Source organism: Lytechinus variegatus, chromosome 3 (genome assembly GCF_018143015.1).
Source record: "Lytechinus variegatus isolate NC3 chromosome 3, Lvar_3.0, whole genome shotgun sequence".
Taxonomy (NCBI): Eukaryota; Metazoa; Echinodermata; class Echinoidea; order Temnopleuroida; family Toxopneustidae; genus Lytechinus; species Lytechinus variegatus.
Genome location: NC_054742.1, coordinates 40,422,950 through 40,450,263, shown reverse-complemented (window position 1 = coordinate 40,450,263; position 27,314 = coordinate 40,422,950). Strand labels below are relative to the sequence as shown.

General features: G+C 34.3%; 1 protein-coding gene across 1 annotated transcript; it reads right to left on the bottom strand.

Moving 5' to 3' along the window:
- Positions 1–440: 440 nt before the first annotated feature.
- LOC121411013 (isoleucine--tRNA ligase, cytoplasmic-like) lies at positions 441–26,497 on the bottom strand. The gene is made up of 25 exons (XM_041603472.1): positions 26,232–26,497; positions 21,973–22,112; positions 20,940–21,096; positions 20,323–20,442; positions 19,170–19,304; positions 18,428–18,512; positions 14,556–14,772; positions 14,098–14,158; positions 13,367–13,462; positions 12,461–12,580; positions 11,516–11,706; positions 10,991–11,191; positions 10,211–10,303; positions 9,585–9,689; positions 8,822–8,992; positions 7,672–7,816; positions 7,073–7,193; positions 6,690–6,781; positions 5,741–5,940; positions 5,167–5,353; positions 4,603–4,890; positions 4,030–4,125; positions 3,360–3,536; positions 1,554–1,854; positions 441–921 (listed from the first exon to the last, which is right to left on the bottom strand). Exons 2-25 carry the CDS (start codon positions 22,089–22,091, stop codon positions 851–853), a joined length of 3,549 nt encoding a protein of 1,182 aa, XP_041459406.1. The 5' UTR covers positions 22,092–22,112; positions 26,232–26,497; the 3' UTR covers positions 441–850.
- Between the last annotated feature and the right edge of the window lie 817 nt (positions 26,498–27,314).

Sequence of the window (27,314 nt, the reverse complement as noted above, 5' to 3'; positions counted from 1 at the left end):
GAAGGAAAGAAAGAAAGAAAGAAAAAACTTTCTATCAACGCGTGTATACATCCATGGCCATGCGCTCGCCGGAACTACACACATTGCAATCCATCGTGTGTGGCCCCCTGCTGTGACCGTAGATGCTGGGGTGAATTATCTTCGCGGACCGAGGTCAAGAAACAGGTGTTTCTATACTTAAATTTAATCTCTTGAGGGCAATAGGATTTGTATTACTGGGAGAAGATATTTGTTGATAAGGAAAAATGGGGTATACAGCCCTCAAACGAGAGATTTTCGTCATGGTGTGATCAAATAATAGTGGACACCAATTTCAAACACTATAATGAATGAAAGTTGCACATCTGACCCTGAAATTTAGACAAATAATACACTGATTTCTTCTTCTTCCGCAAATATATCCCACTAACTTTCAGCAACTTCTCTCCTTTTTTTTGCCCTCTATACTAAACTCCAATTAGTATTAGTTATTCTGCGGTGAAAGGTCAAATAACATTAATGTATTCTATAATTATGATGCAGATCAGAGAAAACTTAACAGATCGAGTACGGTTTTATTTCAATACATGTAATATGACACACACTTTATCTTAACCTCATCCTGAAATATTCAAGCCTGATATTTAAAGGTAATACAGCTGCAACATACAGAGCTGCATTTCAGCACATAAAAAACATTCATTAATGTACCATTGCCTCACAACTTGATTATTTAGCTCTACATCATGATTAAAATACATACATTTATTAACCGTGGTAGTAGCATGTGCAACCCCTTCTTGGTATACAACCCAAAATAGTGAATGTGCATAATTACAGACTAGGTAAATACTACACTTGACTGTTCTCATCAACTGACATATGCATACAGAGTGCTTCCACTCAATGACAGAAGAGACTTGACATTGCTTGAATTCAAACCTGACAGAAACAGAGAGAGAAAAAGACAAAATTACAGATTACCAACTTAAAAGGGTACAACAAAGTCTAGAAAAATAAGAGTACACATACAGATTTCAATATAAGAGACAAATAACTATAGCAATCATTTTGTCAGGGAAACTGACTGATGAAAATAATGGCATTCGTAAGATTTCTGTTCACAAATTTATAAAAAAGATATAATTTCCTTATGTTTTCTCAGATTTCTTTCTTTATGTGAAATTCATGAAAATTCCTTTGCTCCCCACCCATAAATGAAAGTGAAACAATGGCAAAGAAGTATCTAAAGGAACAAGAAAATCAGCCACTACTCTCTATGATAAACCAGGAAGTTGGAATTTTCATATGTGAAGGAAAGGTAACAGAATGTCCACACAATTATGTCTCATGGTTTACAGCTTCCAGAATGACCATCCAGTAATATTCCAATTCGTTATAGAGAAGCTATAGCATAACATAAATCACAAGGGGAGGGCGATCAGGTACAAATGTGCAGATCAATAAAATAAATCTTGGATGTGATGGTGAAAACTGAAACTAAAATGTTGCAGCTAATGGAAAATTCTATACAGAATGTGAATCACCCCTTTATTTGGGAGACCTTCACTTACCATTACTTTTGTTCTTTGAACGGTAGAGCTGGATCTTCTTCCCATGGAGTCCAAAGATGACCCCTACATGATGGGTCAGTTGATCAACGGTCAGCAGGTAGTCACCAGGAGGGTTTTCCAGGAGCACTGTACCCCGCCCACATCTAGCCCCAAGGGTGGGTTTGGTGTCACACAGCTCTACATTGACAAACTTGCAGTAAGGGGTAGGGCCATTGGTTGAAGCAGTAGCAGCAGTGGAGGAAGTGCTTGATGCTTCCTGATGACCTTTCACAATGATGAGCTCAAGACTGGGGCCTTTCAGCTGGAAGATAATAGAAAATGGTGGGTCAATGAATATGTTGGGTATTAAACAAGTGGGTGAATTTTTTTTTTCAAAGAGGATCAAATGAAGCAACTATCTAAAGTATCAATAACTTACAAGACACTAAGAAAGAGTAGATGATTAAAGAAATTCTTAAGATCTCATAAATATGCTGACGAATAAATATATTTAGACACATGTATCTGTAAAAAGAAAAATTTTCAAGAATTTCGGAGCCAGAGCAAAATATCATTTTCTTCAACATTTGCACAGGCATTGCCTGCCAGTATAAGGATTAACTAGGAGAATTTTCATTTTTCTTTTATTTTATTTTTTTTTACATTGGGCATACCAGAAGGGTTGACTGTGTCCAACAGGAATTGTGGGCTTCATCATGTTTATCGGTCAGCGATAAACTTTCTTGGAAAACACATATTGATAATATTTGTAAAATCATTGCTCGCAATATTGGTGTCATTAGAAAATTAAGTCACTTCTTACCCCATTATATTTTGTTATCATTATATTCAACGTTAATTTTACCTTATCTGAATTACGGAGTTGTTGCATGGGGTAACGCAGCGAATTCTCAAATTAATAGACTTTTTATATTACAAAAAAGAGCGATTCGAATTATTAGTCATGCAGATTTCAGGGCACATACAAATATTCTGTTTTTGAAAAATAAAGTCTTGAAGGTTAAAGATTTATATTCTTTTCAACTCGGACAGTTAATGTACAAGTTTATTAATAAACAATTACCGTTACCGTTTGATAATATGTTTGTAAAAAATGATACAATTCATAAGCACTTCACTCGCCAGGCGAGTTCCTTTCATTTACCTCTGAATAGAACATCGTTTGCACAGAAGACATTTGTTTTTACTGGTCCAAAATTATGGAATTCTTTTTCAAAGGAAATTATACAATGTAATTCAATACAAAATTTCAAAGGAAAACTTAAAAAATATCTTCTGGATTCATATTAAATTATTGTTTTTTTTTTTCACAAAGTTATGTAACTCAGAACTTAATATGTAAATGTGTTTGTTAATTTCTCTTTGTATATATGTTTAATCGTTTTATGATTTCTGTATACAGTGTATACTGATTCATTCATTTTTATTTTTATTTATTTCTATTCTTGTTTATTTTTTATTCATTGTATATATGTATTGTTTATTTCTTTATTTTATCTTATTTTTATTCATAAATGTATTTATGAAAGGGGGCCTTCACCCTACAAGCTCTGCTTTTTAGTTGGTCTCCTTCTCTTTCGATTTCATAGTATTATTGTATTATAGAAATGATTTATATATTATATTTTGTAAATATGTATATTGAACTATCATTGTAAATGTAAAAAGATTGAAAGAGAAAATAAATAAATTGAATTGAATAATAATTGATCATGTATAACACATATCACTGCTGAAGAGATGTAAAATTTTATTCATCAAATACAATTGTAAAATTAAAATGTAGAAATGAAATTGCTTACTTACCTGAAATGTTTCTCTGATGATTTCTTCTGTGCCATTGGGTACTGGAGCTAGTGTTAGTGGTTGTTTGATGGTGTTGAAAATATATTCCTTGTGAGCTGGGATGATCTTTGTCAATCTATCGCTGGCTGGTTCAACGTTGTAGAAGATAGTGATCTCATCTGTGGGCACTAGGCTTGCCTACAATGCAAACAAAATTGAAGATTTAAATGTCAGTGTAGGGTAACTTATGAAAACCAGCTGAAAATTCCTAAAATCACCAACATTAAGAAGCAAACATGGGTATGTGTTACTTGATACTGAATGAAATCATTCCTTTGGCAGCTCACACAGGAAGCTATACTGGGATGTAGCATACCTTGGAGAAAAGGACACCATCATGCCAACTTTACTGAACACTGAGAATTCTCTCATTTTCTACCAGAATTGTTTGGCACATAATGTATATTCATACATAGACAAAATGGGTGGTCATTATATCTGATTCCATTCAAAGTAATTTTATTGTTCTTGCCACAGCGATCTAAAATGACATTATCATGCCAAGCATTATGGTTTCATGATATTTATCAAAATATCATGAGAATTCATTATTTCATTCAGAACAGGAAAATGATAATGTTGCTGGAAAGACCACAACATGAGAAGTTTTGAAATGAATGACATGACTTACCTTTTTCCTGAGCTTCTGGATACGATTGATTACCTCTCTGGCCACACCCTCATCCAGCATAGATTGGTCTGGTGTAACATCTAAAAGCACAAGGATCTAGAGAAATAGCAAAATGATACTTTTAAATATGACTTGAAACCATCACAAAGAGTGATTGGCATCATGTAGTTTCTTATAATGAAATTTATGAAGCAAACACCATAAAAACATTATTGTGGATAAATTATAGTGTAATATATTTCAAGCTAAAAGTTTTAATAGTTTATTGTCAGGATTAGCCATCTTTCTCTCTCTCTTGACATTGTTTTTAAACAACATACATTCCACTATCTTGGTGATTTGGTTTTGGTTTATATTTCTTTCACTCAAGTACATTATTGATATTTAATTTCATTCCTACTGCTGCTTCTTTCTTTGTAAAACATTTTTATCTACATGTTTTTACAAAGGGCACTGTGAAATGATTGTATCATAATCACTATCATCATGATGAATTATTTTCTCTCCTTTTATGGAAGGGGGGGTACTAAACCTGTCATGAGTTGACAGATCATTATTGATGATGGCTGTTACCTTTCCATCTGAATGAGCCTGGTACTGAGAAGATCCCGCTGCAGATTCTGCCATGCTGTAACTCAACCTCAGGTCTTCCTTGCCTAGCATGTGACCATCAACCTCAATCTCACCCTTTGATATGAACCCTTGAAGCTGATCATCGGTTAGCTTTCTGATCATGTCGGAGACCTTCTTGAAGTCACCCTTGAGACGTTTGCCTAGGATCATGTGTTCTGGTTCTGCATGAAGGGAGACGTGGTACTTTCCCTTGTCTCGGGAGGTTGTGACTTTCCTCACATTCAGCTCCTGCAATCAAGATTCAAAATCGATAGTAAATTAATTACATTAATTGTTCTGTTATGAAATTCAAACTAGATTCATCGCTGTGAATGGAACTGCAAAAGCTGACCTAATACTAAGTCAATATTAGCATACGGATATATTCAGGAATTCAACATTGTTCTGCCTATTCACAGGTTTGATTTGGGGAAATTCTGTGGTGACAGACTCACAAAAAATAAGAAAACTCAAATTTGATATGAAATCACAAAACTTTGGTAAGGCAAGGTTAAGGTCTCTTACCTCGATGACATACTTCTCCAGAGACCTGACATCATCCAGGCAATCCTGATCGGTGTTGATGACAACTACCTCCTTCAGTGGATACTTGGTGGGTATGGTGGCCCTGTCTCGGATCACTCTAGCAAGTTCAATAACTGTCTGCATGTTGGATACTGCTGTTTCAATCTTGCTATCAATCAGATCTTCCCTGTAAAAACATAAAGGTGCAATATCAAAATGATTTCTCTAGTAGCTACTTGAAACATTCAGGGCATATCCATTTTAAGAAAATTGTTCTTTTTGTAATGCTAACCCCCATTTTTTTTTCAATCTTGACTTCACTTCAAAAACTGCCTGAGCCATGAAAAATTGAGAACACTCAACTGTCTATATGACTAGAAAACAAGATTACATAATTCTAGGAATTGAACTGAAGTAGGAACCTATTAATCACACACATTTACAAAGTTCTAGGATCAAACATATATTACACATTTTATGAGGTAATAAAAACGGCTGACACAAGTATGGTCAATTACTACACTGAACCCTTTTCATCATCCATCATTGTCCCTGTTCCCCTTCCTCCACCTACCTTGGTTTAGGCTGCATCAGGTAATGAACACTCCTTGTGTCTTGTGTAGAGGTAGGATCTGTCTCTACTAGGTGTCTCAGGTTCTGGTACATATGCTCAGTGAGGAAGGGAGTGATGGGTGACATAATACGCACCATGCTGTATAGCACACTGAAGAGAGCATGTAGGGCATCTTCACAGTCCTTGCTCCCACCTTCTCCCTATAATCAATACAAAAAAATGTAATAAGTTCCCTCACTCAGTCAACAAGTGACAAAACAGAAAGCAAACATAGAGATACAGGCCTTGTCATAATACTTCTCTCTTACAACACCATCAGCCATCAGTTGAATGGAGCACGCAAAAAAATAATTTTCTTCATCAGAACACACTGTTCTGAAGAGGAAAGGTCAAGGTCACAGTGACATGCTTTCATCTTACAGGTGTGTGAGTGGTCACAAATAAAAAGATCTGAAAAAAGCTAAAGAATGTTTAAAAAGTCTGAAATAGAAAGAGCTCCAAAACTTTTTGTACAGAGGAAAGTAAAAAAATAAGCTGAAATTAAGCTGAAAATCAAAACAAAAAAAATCTGAAATCAGATAAAAGTCTGAACTCTCACATCCCTGATATTACTGAAGTCCTTGTAAATGTGATAACTGCAGTTTAACATAACCTAGGTTCTTATAATTTGGTATGTATGATACAAGCATGGATCCCAGGAATTATATTGATTTTGAGGTCCAAAGGTCAAGTCACCACCTTCCACTTTTTTTGCTTGACAAAAAACTTTATTTTCCATGTTACAGGGACCTCAATTAACAAATCAATCTTTGTCTTTTATCATAATAACATTCTCCTCCATTTAACCAGCCTTTTAGATCATATCATTTAAAGGACAACAAAAGTTTCCTGTCTCAAATCGAAACATTACAGCTACACAAATAGAGAAACAAGTTCTTGTGCTAAATACCTTCAATCGTTTCCTGTTTGACCTAACGTACCAGTTGGTCAGCATATCTACAAACTTGACCAGTCTCACAATCACTGTATATAGACGATATGCTGTCAACAATAAAAAGAAGCAATGTCAATGGTATGCGGTTGTTTCAAGGCTCAGGTATGCAATGTTGTGGCAATTGTACTTAAATGGCCTTGTGCTTGTTGAACTATTGCAAATACCCTCAGGTGTGGCGCATCACCACTATCACACACTTAAATTAATGCTAAACAAACAAATGATATACTACTAAAAACGACACACTTCAAATGTCCAAGAAAAAAATATCATAACATTCCAGCAAATCTTGTGATTTTGAATAATGTTGACTAAAAAAAACGAGTGATAGCACTCACCAGCCATCTCCTGATGGAAGAACTTTGTGAGAGACTGTGTAAAGGAAAGGATCCATCTATCCATGATGTTATCTGATGGCTTGAAGGTATGCTCATTGTGAATGAACTTTACATTCTCATCCTGAAAACAAGATTTTATAATAAAAAAAAAAAGTTTGGTTTACATAAACACAATCTCTTGAAACCCAATTCTTGTTTGGTGTGAACTGAAAAATGATGTTACAAATCAGTTACAAGTCATAGGCAAAACTAAAAGTACCCTTTTTTTGCTCATCAAGATGAATGATTAATGCATGAGAAGTGACAAACCGGTAACAGAATCTTCCTTGGCTATTGGGTTGTGAACATAAGATTCTGTGAGGCTTGGCATAAACCACATGATCAACGTCACCTGCCATAGAACAGGTCAAATCAACCATAAGGGCCTCCACATTAAGAACGATTCAGAAAAAAATTATGAAGGAAATATCAGATTGGGAGCCTGTAACACAAAGCTTAGGATTTGATGGGCATATCAGAATAAGAATACCCTGCAACTATCATGGTAAATCAACAATATTTCTTTTATACTAAAGGAATACTTAGAACTTAACACTTACCCTTTCTAGTTTCTCTACATTCTGCATGAGGAATCTGTAGGCATTGAACCAGGGTAGAAAGATATCTTTGAGGACATCCCTGACTCCTGTTTCCTGGAAACGTAGATTTTCAGCTCGGACCACAGGTGAATTGATCAGGTACAGCCTATGATGAAAATGGGATAGATAAGTGAGATAAGACAAGTGAGCTATGACAGTGATCTTGAAATAGAAAGAAACTGATTCTAAGTTTCAAGTAATGGTGAAAGGCTATTTACATAGCCGCTGTAAGCTGCTGTGTGTGTATCTATATTTGCTGTAAGACATTGGAATAACTTTAATGATATATTGGCTCAATTCTGCTGAGCATCAGATACACTGCACACAGAAATGCATGAATGGGACTAAACACAAGTGGTTGGCCTGACAGTATTATGACCAGGAAGATAATGAATGTGAGTGCATGTGAAGAGCAGTCCTTTGCAGCAGACCTTTGCTTTTTTAATCATGTGCTAATCTTCCCAAATACCATGGATTTTTGTTGTAAAGCCTTTCAACAATCCCAATTTCCCCCACAACTGTAGGGCCTTCAGAATGTTGGTCTATCATAGACTACAAAAAAAATATTTATTTTACTTCATTTACCAGTAACATGTCAAGTTAATTAAATTCTCTGCTACCAGAAATGTTTGAGTGATCAATATTTTGTTTACAACATCTAGGCTCCATAAAAAGGAATTTGGCAATTGGTTGTAGAGCAGATTAAATGATGCCTTGTATTAACCCTAGGGTAATATCAATCGTCAAAGCCAATTGCACAACCAATTGTCAAAATAAAGAAAGTATGCACAGGACTCTAATCTAGGTTTAGAGGGATGGTTAAGTTACGTAAAAGTGAAAACAATTATCAAGCCCTTTCAAATTATTTTCAAGCTATTTAGAAAGAATTTTCTACTGAAAAGGTCCACTGCAAAGAATTACTCTTCAGGTACCTTGACATAAGCAATATGACTAAAAAACAACGAACTATAATATTTGGGCAGAGACTTTTCAGGTATTTCCATACATCAATTTTCGTGTACATGTACTTATGATTTCAAGCAAAAAAAAAGGAGAAACACAACCCTTGTGCCCTCTTGATCTGCACAAATTGTAGAGTGAATTAATTTACCTGAGAGCATCAGCACCATACTTGGTGACGACGTTCATCGGGTCAGGATAATTCTTCTTACGCTTGCTCATCTTCTGTCCATCTGATGCTAAGATCAACCCGTTGGCGATCAAGTTTTTGAAAGCAGGCTTGTCGAAGAGTGCCACAGATAACACAATCAAGGTGTAAAACCTAGCACAGATATGAAAATCAAAATTTATGATCCTCTGTTCATTGGGTGAATAACAAAATGAAACAACTATTAGAGTAAATGATTTAAGTGATTTATTACCGGTGCTTTGTGGAAAATTGGTGTCTGCAGCACTTGAAAAATTGGATTTGAATGTGTAATAAGTTGTATTTTATTTTACTTTTGTTTTATGTGTGTCAGGATTTACAATTACAGTGTAAATGTATTGCTTTGAAATTATGAATATCAAACTGAACTAAATTGAAATGAATTTGCTTTAATTTATTTGAAACTTCACATTTATTTATTTGCTATCCCAAACATACTTGAACCAAATTTACTCAAACAAAGAGTCTTCCTCATAACTCTTTGGAGAGAATGAGTGGAGCACTCATCTGCTGCGATGTCCAAATAAAAGGTGGAAATGATGCAATCTGAGATGTCTGTGGCTTTTCATAAACATGAGTCTCTTACCAGCAAAATATGCCGAAATATTGAAGAAAAAAAATTGTTTCTCAATTAACATTGAATTAACTAAGAAAATATGATTTTAATTCTTTTATTTTGAATAGTTTCAATAAAAATCATCCTTACCATCCTCTTGTTTGGTCTATACCCTCAGCAATGAAGTTTGCAGGGAAACTCTCTTCAAACTCCTTCTTGTTCTCAAATGGGTAATGCATTTGGGCATAGGGCATACTAAAGTGAAATCAATAAAGACTTAGTTCACAGATTTGAACAATTTGCATGTACAAAGTATGAATATCAACAATTCAAGTAAAAACAGAGCTCAAACCAATGATGCACATAAAAAAAAAACATGTATCAATCCAGTCATTCACTAAAAAAAGGTCAGAAATCCTCCTCCTCGTCCCAGAATGCCACTTAACATTGATAAAAGTTACTGTGCTTGGACCTTTTTGTATAAAAACTACTAACATACACAGAATGGTATGGAGGTACATGCAATGTAGAAAGAGGAATTATTTTTTCTGTCTGACCAGTGGCATCCTTGACATCACTAATCCTCGGGAAGCTAATGCCTCATGGAGCAAATCGCAGGAAAAAAGGAGCAGTTCAACAATCCTAAAATCATACACAATCCTAAATACACACTCTGATAGGGTAAAATTAAAGTTGCCTTTGATTTTTGGAGTTGCATTAGATTCTGTAATGGGTCCCAGAACATCTAATCCCATGACAAGACACAGACTACATACCTGCCACTCTCAAACCAGCAGTCAAAGACTTCTGAAATACGACGAAGGGGTGGTTTACCAGGACGCTTTGATGGGATGGTCAGCTTATCAACACTAAAATACATAGATAGCAGAACAGAAGAACATACATTTATTGATCTTGGAATGTTGAGGCTTGTTTTTTATGTTAAATGTTCAAATTTTTGGGTTGCACCCAATAAATCATATACTTGATCTGAAAAATGAGTCAGAAAAAAATCTTGAAACCAGTGGGATTTGAACTTCTCATCTACTGCTTGCTGGTCAGCAACTCTACCACTAGGCCATCACTGGTCCATGGCACACTCACAATGATACAAGAGCAAGTACCCCAGTGCCTACAGTATATATGTATATCATCTTCTGTGTCAGTTGCATGAATGCACCAAGAGAAACAGTGTATTTCATTTTGAATATAAATGTCCCAACAAATTTTACACTACATTCAACTCAAACTTTACAAAGATAATTCACAAAAATTAACATGCCTGCAAAAAAACATTACCGGTAAATAAATTTTATTCCATGGTAGTTCCATGCTCTATTATTGGGCTACAAGCACTACATTAAGTCTTTCATTTTTAACTTAATACAAGAGTTTTGGAAGGAACAAAGGCCAAATGAAAAACTATTATATAAACATTTAGCGATACTAAAGGATACTAAAATTTTAACACAATCAACCTCAAAACTTGTAATCAATAAGAATAAAAAATACAAACAACCTTATGCAATAAGTTCCAAAGCTACAGACATTCTTACTTCTCTCTATGCAGATCAGTGGTGTCCACGCCCGTCAGTTCATTGAGCTCTTGGATTGACCCAACGCAGACAATCTCTTCGAAATCCTCGCTCACCCACAGAGGGATGGGAGTACCAAAGTATCGGTTCCTAGAGATAGCCCAGTCATGTGCATCACGTAACCAGTTAGCAAACCGCTTCTCCTTCACAAACTCTGGTACCCTGTGTAGAAGGTACAATGGGAGGTTCATGAAATAGTGTATGGGTTTGTTTCATAAAGCTGTTGATAAAGTGTACACTGCTTTTAGGAGTGACGGGAATGAGACAGGCTAACTGGGTTTCTCAATTGACAAAGCATTAGCTGAACTTAAAGTCATGCAAAAGTTGATCAACTTTCGTCTTGTTAATATACAGTTAACTTATGTTTTATACTGTGCAAATGTAATTCCATGGAATACATGTATATAATGAAATGGAAGAAATGTCACTTCACACACTTTCCTTAAGAAGGTAAGGACTATTTGCTATATTGTTTCATTGACTTACCAGTATGTGGTCTGGTTGTTGGCTAGTAGACGATCTACCATAGTTTCCACCCTGATAAACCAGCTTGGTACTCCCTTGTAGATGAGTGGAGTATCTGAACGCCAGCAGAATGGGTAGCTATGCTTACAGGTGCTACTGTCTACCAGGCGACCTAACTCCTTTAATTTCTTGACGATGTTCTTGTCAGCATCCTTTTAAAATTGTTGAAAGAGCGACACAATAAAGAGAAGTAAGAGCATATATATATTATTTCAAGAACATCCACCACACCATCCAGTCATAAAAAAATGATTTTGTATCTATTCATGGAGAGCTACTAGCGTAAAGTCTTCTAAAGTTTATTTGATCAATCCTCTTTTTTTCTCTATTCACACATAATCTACTTAAATCTTTACAACTGAAGTCAATCAACATAAAAAATCTGCTAACTTATTACATGAGGTACCATATTTGCTTGATTCATAAATGAGAAATGAATGAGTGGGCGAATGAGAGAGAGGGTAAACAAATGAAGAAATAAATATATAAATTTAAGAAAATAATTGAAAAATTTAGAGAAATTAACCCTGTCATATGGTTAGAATATAACCTTATCAAATCAATGACTTCTCAGAAATAATTAAGAATTTCCTGATAATTTGAAATCCAAATTATACTCATTTACAATAAAAGTAACAATGGCTGAATCATTTAAATTGTGCAGCTACTAAATACCTATTCTTAACCACATTGAATACAATACAATATATATCGCTGCCATGGCTCTGTTATCATATAGGCATAAATCTGGATTTCTTCATGAGTTTAATACTCTCCTTCCTGTTACTGCAGGCAAACTCCTTAATCAGGATATCATTGCTGCAGGCGTGTGTGGCTCGAGTTGAATTTGAATTAATGATGTGCCCCTATTCAATCTCATTGTTCAAACCGACCATTGAAACTGACCTTCACATACTGGCCAACAAAGTCAGTAACCTCACTGGTGAACCGGCCGCTGGCATCCACTGGGCAGACGACCTGCTCCTTGGAGATTATACCATGTTCGAGACACACCCGGTAATCATCCTACAAGAAAAAAAATACAGAAAATTAAGAGATTTATGTAACATTAGAGATTGATTAGCAATCAATAAAATAGATCTGATTGGGTAGATGGAATAATAACTTGCAAATTTGCAAAAATCCTGGGGAACATCCCATAAAAGGACTTCTCAGAGGTTTTATCTGACAGTTACCATGGTAACTGTAAGTCAGCTGTGCTTCTCAACCAATCAAAAGGAATATCATCAGATTAGATGATTGATGAAATACTCTCCAGTAATAAACATCCACAGGAAATCAGGAATATACTCTTGTTTGGCTCCTAGTTTTACTTAATTCTAAATTTATCACAGTCAGTATATAAGGGATTAGGTCATGTTGATTATTTCTAACACATTGACATGTATACGATCACTCATTTCCACAACATTAATAAAAAGAAATTGCAAGATTTCTATATGTGAAGTAAGATTTAAGAATTTAAAACATGTAAAAATATCATTCATTATTGAATCGAGCATATTACATAGAGCATCTACATCAACAAAGATAAATCAATTTGATATCAATCAATTTTTCAGGCTTCCATAGTGTAAGGATATCTTCTGGACTGGTAAGCATTTAGTTATTTTCTCTCCCTTCTTTACTTTCATTGGTTCTGCAGTGGCAGATCATGCAACAAAAAAAAGGGGGGGGGGGCAAAGAGAAAATCCAGAAGAAATGGTTGACTACTGTTTGGGTAACTCAATAAAGAAAGCTCTTCTCAAGCTTTGTATATTAAACTAACATGGCAATGAATCTTATACTCACCTGTCCAAAGAAGGCTGCTTGATGGACAACTCCTGTACCACTGTCGTCTGTCACATAGCCATCAGTGCATATCTTGAAAGCACCAGTCTCTTTCAACTAGACACAAAAACAAAAATCCTTCAAATTAACCTAGAAATATTTGTTTCTCTCTGCTACTTATAGAAGAGAGAAAATTCAACTTTTTTTCTTTCAATGACTCTTATTTTCACATTATTATTGTACACTAAATGGATTCTTGACTGCATGCACTCAAAATTTATGCCTCTGCCATTGAAAGATCAAGAGTATATTACACATCTAAGTTCTAGAATTTTAAAATATTGATATCTGTGAACCCCAAATCTTATAAGATCATAATCACTTAATACGTATGAAAACAAGATAAATTGTGAGATGGCCAGAAAACGAAATGCCATTGGCAGCTACCTACAGTTGAAAGCATCAACTAGTATCTGCATATGCATTACAGATAGCAATATGCTTGCATGATCTTATGAAATCACAATTTACATATATTTTCTAATTACATATTTTGCACAGTTTCCGAAATGATACATAGATTAACAACTTAGTTTTATTTTTTTTCAAAAATCATCTTGCAGATTTGGACCAGAGTAAAATATACTTTTTTTTTAAATTAACAATGACAAGTGCATTAGTTCATCCTTTAAATCTCCTGTCTCACACCCAATTCTGTAACAGTACTTGAAAATAAACTAGCAAGTGTTTACCTGTGCAAAGTATGGAAAGAGTGGTTGATACTTCCTACCCTTGAGTGTGTTTCCTTTGAATCTGTAAATGTACAATATGAAAGGAATATTAATCAATCAATATGATAGAAATTGGAATTCAGGTAAATCCATCATGAAGCCAAAGTAGTCTTGATCAGAGACACCAATCAAGTTTACTTACTGGGTTTGAAAAGAAGCAAGAATGTGTGAAAGCCCCACATGTGCTATACATGATAATGCCTGAAGTAAGAAATGGGAAATTGTCAGCAGGGCCTGAAATCACACAAAAGTCAGAAGACTGGCATCTCTGCTTTACAACAGTAGCAAAATGAGAGACTTTCAGAGAAGTTTGGTGAAAATCCATTAAATGACAAAATGCTACAGGTTTTTTAAAAAATCCTAATAACCACAGCAGCACATCTTATAATACTATCCCAAGTTGCAACCATTTATCTTACTTGGCCATGATCTCATATTCTTTCTCCTTCTTGAACAAGGCACCTAGTCTAGCCTCCATCATGATGTAGACTTTGCCATCCTTCTTGTGCTTAATCTTCACATAGTCCATAGCAGGGTTGACACACAGGGCCAGGTTACTGGGCAGGGTCCAAGGGGTGGTGGTCCAAGCAATCATGCTGACTCCTGGCTCATCATCAAACGGGAAATTCACAATCACTGGGGGAAAAAAGAGTTTTATATTGATTTAAGAATGAATAAGATTATTTTTCTAGACTGCATAAAATGTTTGGTTTTCCATGATTAGACAAATGCAATCGCAGTTTGTGGTTATGATTATCTTTACATGGAGTACATGCAGTCAAAGTTTGGTTTGTGCAGAATTATATCCCCTCTTGTACATGGACAGGAGAAGTAATGAACAAAGTTATGCACTATGTCGCAGACCTGCTTTGTTTCTGCAATTAAGAATTATTTCAAAACAGTATTCTGGTTGATATTTAAAGGTAAACTAAAATGAATTTTAGTTTAAAATTTTAAAAACTGAGAGCAAATATTTTTTACGACAATATTTATCAAACGCTGTCAAGAAAAGTAATCAGAACTTAATTTTTTCACTTGTGTCAATTTAATTCAAGCATCTATCAAAAATTCAATTCAATTCAGTATTTATTTCCAAATTCATTAAAAAGAACAAAATGAGAACAAAAGTATATATACAAAAAGAAAAAATAAATAACATGAAACAAAGCAAAGGTATCAACAAAACATAACTGAAACAAATAGTGGTAATGATAAAATTATGGTTGGCACATGATTATAAAAATATAGATGAACAAAATAATGAATGGAAATCGGGCATGCACAAAAAAGCCATAAAAAGGCTTGTCAAAACGCACATACCCACGAAATATCAATCGTTAAAAATAAAATTCAGTATATGGTATGGATGCGGCAAGTACCAAAGAATAAATAGAGATAAGAATAGTAATTTCTTAAAAAGATAAATTAAACAAACTTTCAAACAAACTTCAATGTAAAACAAAACAGAACAAAGGATAAAAACAAAACAAAAAATATAAACAAACGGATAAACAATCAAATAAGTAAATAGTACAAAACCACGTTAAGAGAAATCAATAATTGCTCAGCAATTTCTTTTTATATTGTCTTTTAAAAGTATTATTAAATTGTATATTATATGTGTTAAGGTCTAAACTATTCCATAGTGTGGGGCCAGTATGTCGTATTGAATATTTAGATTTATCATTTGAAAAGGTCCATCTGTGGAATTTGTTAAATGCTCTAGTAAAGTAATTATGAACGTTTGTATTAATTGAGAACATATTCATTAAATAAGGTGAAAGACTTTTTGTGTGGTATCGTTGCATAATTGAAGCAATTTGAAGTTTGGTAATATCTGGAAGTTTAGCGGTACATAATGATTTAAATAGCAAAGAAGTTGGGGCATTATAATCTGTCTTCTTACATATACGTATTGCTTTTTTTTGTAAAATAATTAATTTTTGTATATGGCTAGAATAAGTATTACACCAAATTGAATTGCAATATGAAAGACGAGACAGAATATAAGCATTGTAGAGTGTAAATAATATATAACTAGGTACATTACATTTTAAACGATTTAAGATTCCAATAAAACGCGCTATTTTGGTAGAGATAGAACTTATATGATCATTCCAACATAAATTATTGCTTAAAATCACTCCTAAAAACTTCACAGAATTATAAAATTGCAATTGAGTTTTATCCATATGGAGAAATATGTCAGTTTGATTATATTGCACACCCCTCTTTTTATTAAATAAAACACAATGAGTTTTGTTTGTATTTAAGGAAAGTCTATTGCACTTAAACCAGGCAGAAATTTGGGCAAGATTTCTATTTAAAATTTCAACTAAAGTAGTGATATTATCATGGGAGGCAAGAAGTGACGTATCATCGGCATACAATATAAAATGTGGTTCATGGCAAGAGTTGACAATGTCATTAATATATATTAAAAATAATAAAGGCCCAAGAATAGAACCTTGGGGCACACCTGTTTTTATTTCCATGAAAGACGAATGGGTATTGTTATAGACAGTAAATTGTTTCCTATGTAATAAATATGACTTGAACCAATTAAAAGACACCCCTCTTATACCGTAATATTCCAACTTATTAAGTAAAATATCATGAGAAAGAGAATCAAAAGCCTTGGAAAGGTCCATAAAAATTCCTATAACTTCTTTACCGGCATTGAGCTCACTAATTATTCTATCATGAATTTCAATAACTGCCATTTCAGTGGAGTAATTTTGACGGAAGCCGTATTGACTATCATATAATACATTATGACGTAATAAAAAATTGTACAGTCTGTTAAAAACTAATTTCTCCAAGATTTTGGAGAAACATGGCAAAATTGATATTGGACGGTAGTTGACAAATAAATTAGGATTCTCCTTCTTAAAAACGGGAACAACTTTCGAAATTTTCAGTTTTGAAGGCACAATTCCAGTTGCAAGAGAGGAATTGAAGATATGTAAAAGTGGGTCTATAATGAAAGGTAAAACATTCTTCACAACAGATGGATCAATGTCATCAAATCCGCTACTCTTATTAGGTTTAAGCGATTTACCGATATCTAATATTTCTTTTCTTGTAATCGGTTTAAAAAACATAGTATGAGAGAGTGGGTCATTCATATAAATATCAAACGAATTAGAATTATCTTCCTTAGGATCATTGTTTATACTCGATCCGATATTGACAAAATATTCGTTAAAATTTTCTGCAATTTCACTACTATCACTAATGTTACAATCATTATGTAAGAAAGACATTTGTTTATCAAAATTATTTTTCTGTTTTCCCAAAATGTTATTGATAAGTTTCCATGTTTTATTAGAATTTGTTTTCATGGATTCAAACTTGTCAAAATAGTATTTTCTTTTTAACCGGCGGAGATTCAGGGTAACAATATTACGAATCTTTTTATATCTATCGTGATTAACTTTGGTAGGAGAGTTAAGATACAATTTATAACATTTGTTTTTCTTTCTTATAAGCTTCATCACATCGAGGGTAATCCATGGCTTTCTATTCCGATGATGTTTACCGATATACTTTTTGCAGATTGGCAGATGTTTGTTATACAAGGTAATAAAGTTATCATAAAATGAGTCATACGCCCTCTCCGGGTGGCTTTGTAGGTATACATCTGACCAGTCCACGGTTGAAAGATCAGCACATAAATGATTAATACTGTCAGGGGATATCTTCCTGTAGGTTTGTACTTTTCGTTGTTCATATGTTACAATATCTGACAAATGTGACAAATGGAAGATCGGAAAATGGTCGGAAATATCTGTTAAAAAGGCACCCGACAGAGGGGAACTACTGAAAACATTTGTGAATATATTGTCAATAATAGTAGATGATCTACTATTAGCTCGTGTAGGTCTATCTATAATGGGATAAAACCCCGATGAAATCACTTGGTTCAAGAAATCAAGCATCTATCAATGTAATATACAGTCAAATCATCCATGAAAATAATTATTATTTACAGATTAACACAAATTTAATTTATGGGGCACTCTTTACTTGAATACTTATATTAGTATATTTATCTAAAATGACAGTTTTAAAATATCTTCTTTTCAAACAATGTAACACAAGCAGTTATTCTTATTCACTTTTGATTGATTAGGACATATGTTTCTTTTCCTACTTTCAAGATTTGTCAATGGGAAATGCTTTCATAAAGAGCTGCATTTATCTAAATGCAAGCTTCTAAATGGCTGAAAATTAAGATGAGCTTGATTGACAAGAGTTAAAGGTTTTTGATATATTGTTCTGTACTCACCAGCAGGATCTACAACATCCTTGTAATTCTGTCCACTCTCAAAATTGGAGAGAGGGGTGTTACACGCAGTGGAAAAGGGCATCACCTGATGGAATCAAAGAGATAAATGACTAAAGCGCAACAACGATGAACCAACAAAACATTGTATCTTTAGAGAGTGATTTATTCACAAAGGAGACACTGTTTCCAGTGGGTTTTCCCTTTGACCTGGAGTATTGGCACAGTGTTCCTTTGTGTTGAAAGATGTGAAAATCTCTGATAGATTATCTAGTTATGGAAAAACAGTGTCTCCTGAAATTGCAATATGAGGCCCTAACACTGATACCAACAACTAGTATTCCCAGGGTAAATAGTATTTCTCATCTGAGGTAAAATTTTTAAAGATTTTATTGATGTTGTTGATCCATCTAAAAAAATATACAATATTTTTTTTAGAACAAGAAAAGATAGAATCAAAATAAAAATGTATACCCAAAGTGATTTGGTTTGAGCAAGATCAAAAGGCTTTTTATGTGGCATTAGCCCCTAGGAAACTTAAGAAAGAGTAGAGTACCACTAGCAGTCCTCATATTTGATTACCAGTACACAGTTTGATCTAGATGGAAACCTTACACTGCATAAACAACTTTAATATTCTCTAATAGACATGCAAATAAAGAAAATGCAATATAAAAAAATAAACCTTTATAGCTAATTCCAAAAGATATCCATAAAAAATGTGGGTTAACACAATACAACATACCTTGAAACCTCTGTAGACCAATCCCTTATCATAAAGCTGTTTGAACACCCACCACACGCTCTCCATGTACCATGGGTACAGGGTCTTGTAATCTTTTCGGAAATCTATCCAACGGCCAAGACGAGTGACTATTTCCTGAAAAGCAAAGTATCAGTTTGCATCAGCAGTGGTGGAATTACATTGTATCCCCAAAGATGTTTACAAATGAAGATTAACTTTAAAATATAATTGAATTCTTGGCCGACACAGTAATTTTTGTTCAAAATCAAGTAGGGGAAGGCGGGGTAAGTTGAGCATAGGGGCAAGTTGAGCCACCAACCCCAGGCCAATAATGAATGAGTCAGACATTGTGGTGGTGTCATGTATTGATGAACCATTACATAACCCTTAACCCCACCATATTGTTTTCAACTTTGAAACAAAAAGTAATTTTTTAGAGGGAAAAATACAGATTTCAGCAAAAAAAGTAAAAAAGGGTGTGAAATAGATAAGTATTTTTTACCCGCGCACCTCTTTGAATATAATACAGAAATAAGACCGATATTGTTAGTCCAGGTATGAATTCTCATTCTTGTCATAGTCTTTTAGATGATGGATGCATAAAAATGTGTGGATGTGAAAATATCGCATTAAGTTCGGATGGGGTAATTCGAGCCAGCCAACATGGGGCAAGTTCAGCCATAGTAATTCTTATGGTAATGTATCATAATAAAAAAAAATAAAACTTAAAAGCCATTGATATGCAGGCAGAAAGGAGCAAATTCACATGACAATCCTTTTACTTTTAGAGGATGTTAGTATTTATAGAGAATTAGCAAGTGAAAAGACTTAAAATGAAAAATTGACATGATGGCTCTTCCCGCATACATTTTGTACATAGTTTTTGTGGCTCAACTTACCCCAGAACGTGGCACAATTTACTCCATAGATGGGGCAAGTTGAGCCAATCTTTAAATAAATTTAAACTTACATCTACAGTGAAATAATTTTTTTTAAAAGAAATCCATCAATATGAATGTTTTCTTTATAATAAAAGTTTACAGTAATAAAAATACTGATACTACTTCTACTACTACTACTGATGCTGCTACTACAAATTTGTAAATCTCTATATGTTTCATACCATTTTCACTCCACTTAGATTTGAGCTTACCTCCCATTCGCCAGCATAGCGAGAGACAATCTTCCTACACTCATTGTTGTAGGTTTCAATGCCCATCTTTGCCACATCATCAGGTCCAGTAATGCCAAGCTTCTTGTCAATTTCATACTCCTGAAAAAAAAATACAATGGTTCGCAAAGTAAGCATGAAGATCAAAATAATTGAACAAGCATCTCTCAGTAGAATGATTCGATCACATAGGATACATTCAACTTGCCGATAGATGAAAATTTCCCAAATTAGAAATGGCAATACAGTTCATAATCACTGCAGTTTATTTCGATCACATTCTGATTATGATAACAATAATGTACAGGGGGCCTGTAACATAAAGGTTTGCAAGTGATCAAAAAATGGCAATTGTTAATTATTATCACCATTGCAAGCACATATATTGTTCAATTTAACCACTATTAACCATTAGAATAGTCAATCAAAATTCATTGCAATGAAGTAACACACACACACATGTCTTGACATTCATGTAAACAAATAGTATCTACATAAATTCACTCCACTGCTATTGAAATGTTAGTTGCCATGCAAATATTGTTTGAAAGGAGAAAAACTGAAATTAAATATTTTAATTTGTAATAAATGTTTCTTACAATTGGAAGACCATGGCAATCCCATCCAAATCTTCTTTCAACATGGAAGCCACTCTGATGGGCATAACGAGTCACAACATCCTTGATAGTTCCAGCCAAGATGTGGCCATAGTGAGGTAAACCAGTAGCAAAGGGTGGCCCATCATAGAAGGAGTACCTTGATTTGATGATAAAAGTTGCTTTCTATCAAAATTTAACATCAAAGGAAAATTGGATACCTTTTTTGTAATTGCCCAATAACAAGTGCTGTCAATCACATAGAATAGAATGGAATGTTATGACCAATAGACAATATGTAATGTTATACTATAAATCCATTGCCTCTGTGGTAACAAGTATTTACTGCGGTATGTCACTATTCCTAGCTCGATAATGCCAGAAGTAGATTACAGAATGTACATAACTGGATGATCACAAGCCCCACACATGCAGCCAAACTATAAATATTATCCAAATAAAATCCAATGCATTTCACATGGTGTGGTAAATTTCAATCAATTCCCTCAGGATGTTGGTAATTTCAGCATAGAAACTTGACTGGAAACAAGCTACATTCAGCTCATTATCAGACCTTTTCTCCAAAAAGACAAATTGCTCAAATGGCAAAAAGTTCAAGGGGAAGTTCATCTTGATTTCAAGTTGCTTTTAATGAAGTTTAGAGAAATAAGTCAATGAAGTTTTGGTGAAAATCCAATGGATAACAGAGTAACAAATCTTTAAAGTCTTCATTTTTATGCAACTTGCAAGCTGCTCCCCATATACATCTACAATGCTCATGTGTTATATAATATGTGATTTTATTCAATTTTTAGTTAAGATCCTTTGAAGTTTCAATTAGAGAAAATTTCTTAAAATTGATAATAAACGGATTAGAGGGCACCTTGCAAATTACATCATAAAATGAGACAGTTAAAAGAAATTCTAATTCTCTTATATCATGACAGATGTTCATTTTCACACTTTCAATGATGTTTCTCTTTTTTCCTGATTTCATAATGTACCTAAAAAAAAACCTTTGATTGGGTAAACGTACCTTGGTTTTCCTTTGGATTGCTTGAGGCAGGAATGAAAAGCATCCAATTCTTTCCAAAGTTGAAGGATCTTTTCCTCCTCTTGAGGAAAGTTCATATGATCAGGAACTGGCTGCACCATTGCGACAGGATAGTTTTCCAACTTAAAAGGTAAATATAATAATAAAAAATTTTGCTTTAAATAACTACACCAAAACATTATCCAATATAAAATATAAAGACCATTTATCATTAAGTCATTGTAGAAAAGATTATGCATTTATGCACAAAAAGTTCTTAACAGCAAATGTAAAAAAAAAATGTGTCATGATTTTGTGACACTACACTACAAATCAAACCCATCCAAGAAAAAAAATCAACAATGGTACGCCAGGCTTCGCGATCCGACATGAGAGTTCGTGAAACGTAACAAATTATTTGTATCCTTACATATGTTGTAACCAACATTTTTTTTAACGAAATTTTTAAAAATCCAGCTTTGCACTCTCCCATTTTTTCTTTATGCTGCTTGCATAATATTACCTTTTCTCTAAATCATTTATACTGATTACTCTTAATTTTTTAAATCTTTTCCCAATGTCATGTCAGCCTCAATTCTTTGTTCAATGAAATAAAAATAACACACCCCTCTTTTTTTAAGAGTAAACAGTCCTACTTCACACCACCCATCAAAACACCAATATTATTTTAAATAATTTGAAAGACTATTCAAAATTAAAATTTTGCAAAACCTTGTTTTGCCAATTTTTAATAACTAATCAGATATAAATTGACTTGGCAAGCAATTGCGGGCACAATCAACCAAACTCAAAAGGCTCAACTCCCAAGTATTTTCACCTAATTCCAGTCTAAATGCACCATCTCAAGCAAATTTTAAACACTCAGACATGCAATATCCAGAGTCTATACTAAACAATAAACAAAACAAGGCTAGTCTGTGCTTACATTCACAAAGTGGATTTGCAAACTGGCACTAAAGTCTGTCCATGATCATGCCGCCAATGAACCATGATACTAGCTGTCAATTGTTTAATTTTCATTTGACTGACTGTCAAAGTGCTCCCAAAGCCATGACTAGCACACTGCACCCTTCCTCACTTCCTGAAATCGTCTCAAATACTAGCAAGAACATTTCCATTCTACACAATAGAGGAAGTTCTGTTACTATAACTTGGATTGCAGGTCATGCAGAAATTCAGGGAAATGTATTTGCAGACAGACTGGCAAAGGAGGCTACTTACCATGCATGCAATGCTCCACCTCCCTCTTCATCCACTTAATATGCAAGTGTCACCAAGAACATCAAGAAAAACACTGTAAGACTCTGGCAAAGGCGATGGAATATAACCACCAAGGGTAGATGGACATATCAGCTTCAGCCAAATGTCATTAGAAAGAAAGCCTCTAGAAAATATGATAGGTCCACAGAGGTCAAGATCATGAGGATGCACCCCTTCATATCTTCGAGATATATCCTTCTTTTCCCTCCTTGGGACTAACCCAAATTGTCACCCCAAACGCAATCTATACTTTATAATAGCATCTTCTTTGGCTCACTTCATCAAAAGCACCAATGCCAACTTCTAGCACCAGTATCTAAGCAAACAGTACCTAGCAGCTCATCAACTTTGTGACAAACACACAGAGAGAATACTGAGGAGATCATTTGGGTGCGGAAACGACCCACAACAAACAACAACAATGATTTGAACTGGACCAGAATGTTAACAAAAATAATAAGATCAAAAGTCTACTCTAGCTTAAAAAAACAAAATGTCACGAGCCTTGGCTTCATGCAATGAATGATGCAGATCCAGTCAGCAAGTCATCAAAAAGTAGCTTTATTTATTCTAGTGATATTCATGACTAGAAATATTTTGCATATTTAATGATCTGAGTGCAGACCAAAACACCTCTTTTAATTGCATGCTCTGAAAATATATCAAATTTCATAATATTGCTATTGTTTTCAAGATGAAGAGAAGAATCATTCCTTCAGGTGATGTGTTTGAATTTATTTTTAAAATTTTATGATGTAGGTGAAGCTTTCAATCTAAAATATGCTAGAAAATAATTATTTTCACCTGACAATAGTTATTTTCACACTTTATTCGGCCATGCATTTTGAGTTGGGCCCATTTCCGTTACAATTCAAATTTTCCTCCAATATCGCACCATTTTATACAATTGCATTTTTCTCTTATGTTTGACATCCTATACCCAGAAATGTATATATATTCTGAAGGGAAATTGTCTGAGGAAATCCAAAATGCAATCAGAAAAGGCATAGGGTAATGTCATAAAAAGTTAAAGGTCCAAATATGTGGAAAACTGTGAAAAAAATATACTTCCCAATAAATCTGAGAATCAGATAAACTTTACACCCTATAGGGAAATTACATGCATATTTTAACTCTTTAGAGCGATACCTTTCCAGTGATATATAACTTGTTCTGATTTTGATTCTGTATCAAAGTTATCACTATCAGTCTAGGCTGTCAAAATTGAAACCATGAGGTCATAATTAACAATAGATTGATTTATCTCTGAAGTCTTTAATTAGTTTGTGCTTTTTCTTTTTGAAATTTTTGCAGCTTCTAAATTTTATTAAAGGTGTAACCTACAACTATATTTTATCTCTCCTCATTTCCTATACATCGGACAGCCACAATTTCAATCATATTAATTTCATGATTTACATCAATTAATTATACTAATTAGCTAAATTAGGTATCCTTTAAACTTAAAAGTTCAAATTTGACCCACTTATGATTGAAGAATAAGCCAGTGTGCCTCAAAACTATTACATATTTAGGTAGGCCTACTGTGATGTTACACATTTAGTTTCTTCATGAAATGAAAATTTATGCTCCCCTTGTCTACCACCATGCAAAAATGGCCAATTGATGTTACATAATTGCTAATTACTGGTAAACGACGTAATCTCAAGTATTCATTTTTCTTTCAAGTAATTGGTATGAAGATTCCCTTTAATATGATGCTAAATATACCCATGTAGCACATATATTTCAAGTTTTATACCATTAATTATTTCTGTGCTTGTCATACAAATGTAACGATACCACCTATTTGCGGGCCCAACATAAAACGCATGCCCATTTCTGCTTGAGACCAAATGAATTTTTAGATCATGATTAAGCTGAAAATCTAACTAACCTTTAATATGATATAGGATGTAAAAGGAAAGGTGTTGGAAATGTGTTGGGAAGGGTGCCCCACAGTGCAGCGTTGAGTAAGTAAAAACCTTTTAGTTTTACCTTAGCATATCGCGAGATGGTTGTGTACAAAACATATGAGAGAAATGGTGAAGGGTATGGTAAGTTCCCCCTAGGCCCCACTTGTTCACTGCTACCACCCTGCCTGTGGGGAATCTACAGGTAGGACTATGGTATGCCAATGTTGTACAGAGCACACACTTTAAAAAAATCATTGAAATATCACTTTTGTGACCAAAATTACTAATTTACATACAGTTGCAATTTATTTTTCATTAGTAACTTGGGAATAATTTTTGTATTCACTAGAGCGCTCAAAAACTTGAATTTTGGGCATATTTTTGTGTACGCCCTCTATTGGTGGAAAGTAATATGGCAAGAAAATTTTCTTTTTTTGATCTGTTTTTAATTAAGAAAAAAGTGATTTAAAGAATCAAATTTAAATAAGAGTCAAGTTGTATGAATAATAAGTGTATTGGGAACTGTCAGTGTAAAAAATCAGGCATTTGCCCCAAAGAAAAAGAGAAAATAAGCCAAACATTACCACCCTTCTTTTGCCACACATGGTCATGGAGATATAACTGAGAACAAGGTTATATCAAGACATAACCTTGTTCATTGAATGAGTGCTAGGCCCTACTAGTTACTGGTTTACTAAGTATTAATTGGGCGCCCTTCCCCAGGCCCATCGAAGTGTACGATCTTCCTCTTGTTTGTACCTTTGCTATACCCTATCAAGTATCATTTCAAAGCAATTTCTACTGATTACATCGGCATTATCGTGATATTGCCTTTATTGGGAACCACCGTTCACTTCATACATCAGTGCTTTATTCAGTCACACGCACGGTTCCCCATTTCCACCTCCATTCACTTCGTACACAAGTGCGCATACACAAATCTACGACTACGAGTGGTTCCCCAAAACACGATTTGGCCATTACATCTTTACAAGAAACCCCGATATTACCAATCACATTTTTTTAAAATCCCATTAACTTTAAAAAATGAGTAAAATAACTCACCTCTTTTTCTCGAAAGCTGGTCGCTGTTCAGCTCGGCCTAGTCAGCTCAGCATACCGGTAGCACACACGTGTATATCGTTCAGAAGCCAAGTCTGAAGTTAGAGACTATGAATTTTACTATGGACAATTATAGCTTGATGCGGTGCTTAAATTTCTTTATCCATATGCCCAGCAAATAGTTCGAATGTACAGTATCATGCAGACGAAAAAAATTATCAATCAATTACTAGTAACCTTTCACTCTCTTCAAATTTTCACATGATTTCATCATCTTTCAGTTACCATTATTGGTAACTTCAGTTTTGCCCTTTAAATCTATGGTAGCTTCAATGTTACAAAATACATGTATTGTGTTGTGGAATTCATGGGTTTTTATGTGTGATCAAACCCTGGGGCCGATTGCACGAAAGGGTCTTTCCAAGGACCGTCTTTCGTGTCACCCATCTTTTATGATACGCTATAAAGCGGGGTGTTTCTGAAATTTATGATAAAGAATAAGGTTCGTTAGCTTGCTTTTAAATGAAATTCTATACAATTTCATGATAAATCACATCATTTTATAAACAAATATTTTGTTTATTTTAACGGACGAATGAAATATGTTTGCAGATGATTTATTTAAAATGCGTTTCACATGGCGCATCATAAAATATGGGCGACACGAAAGACGGTCCTTGCAAAGACCCTTTCGTGCAATCGGCCCCTGCTTGCTTCTAATATTTTAAGTACGACGGAGAAGTGGCGTAATGAGCCAAAAAAATTGAGGGGACCAGATATGGCCTTTCGGGCAACATCTTGAAAATTTGTTTTCTCTGACCAAATTTGCTTGAAGCTAAGAAGATGCAAAAATTGTGACCACACAGAAACAGCCCTAACAATGCACTGACAGAGGCCCTGTTACATCGATCGGACAGCAATGCCTAATGTACATCAATGCATCATTACTTACACATTGAAATAGGTGTTTTTACTTCACAATCTGAAATATGGGACTGGGTTTACTTTCCTTTACTTGCATACTTATCAGAAATCAATTTATATTTGAATCCAGACGACCTAAAAGTGAGGGTTTTTTTTACTGAA

What these genes read in the sequence shown, in the direction of transcription:
- LOC121411013 (XM_041603472.1), bottom strand. Translation starts at nt 22,091, where the DNA reads ATGGTGCAGCCAGTTCCTGATCATATGAACTTTCCTCAAGAGGAGGAA. An exon ending in CTGATGCAGCCTAAACCAAG is followed by an intron (nt 5,354 to 5,740) that starts GTAGGTGGAGGA and finishes ATGTTTTTACAG; the next exon opens with GGAAGATCTGATTGATAGCA. An exon ending in TCATCAGAGAAACATTTCAG is followed by an intron (nt 1,855 to 3,359) that starts GTAAGTAAGCAA and finishes ATTATCTTCCAG; the next exon opens with CTGAAAGGCCCCAGTCTTGA.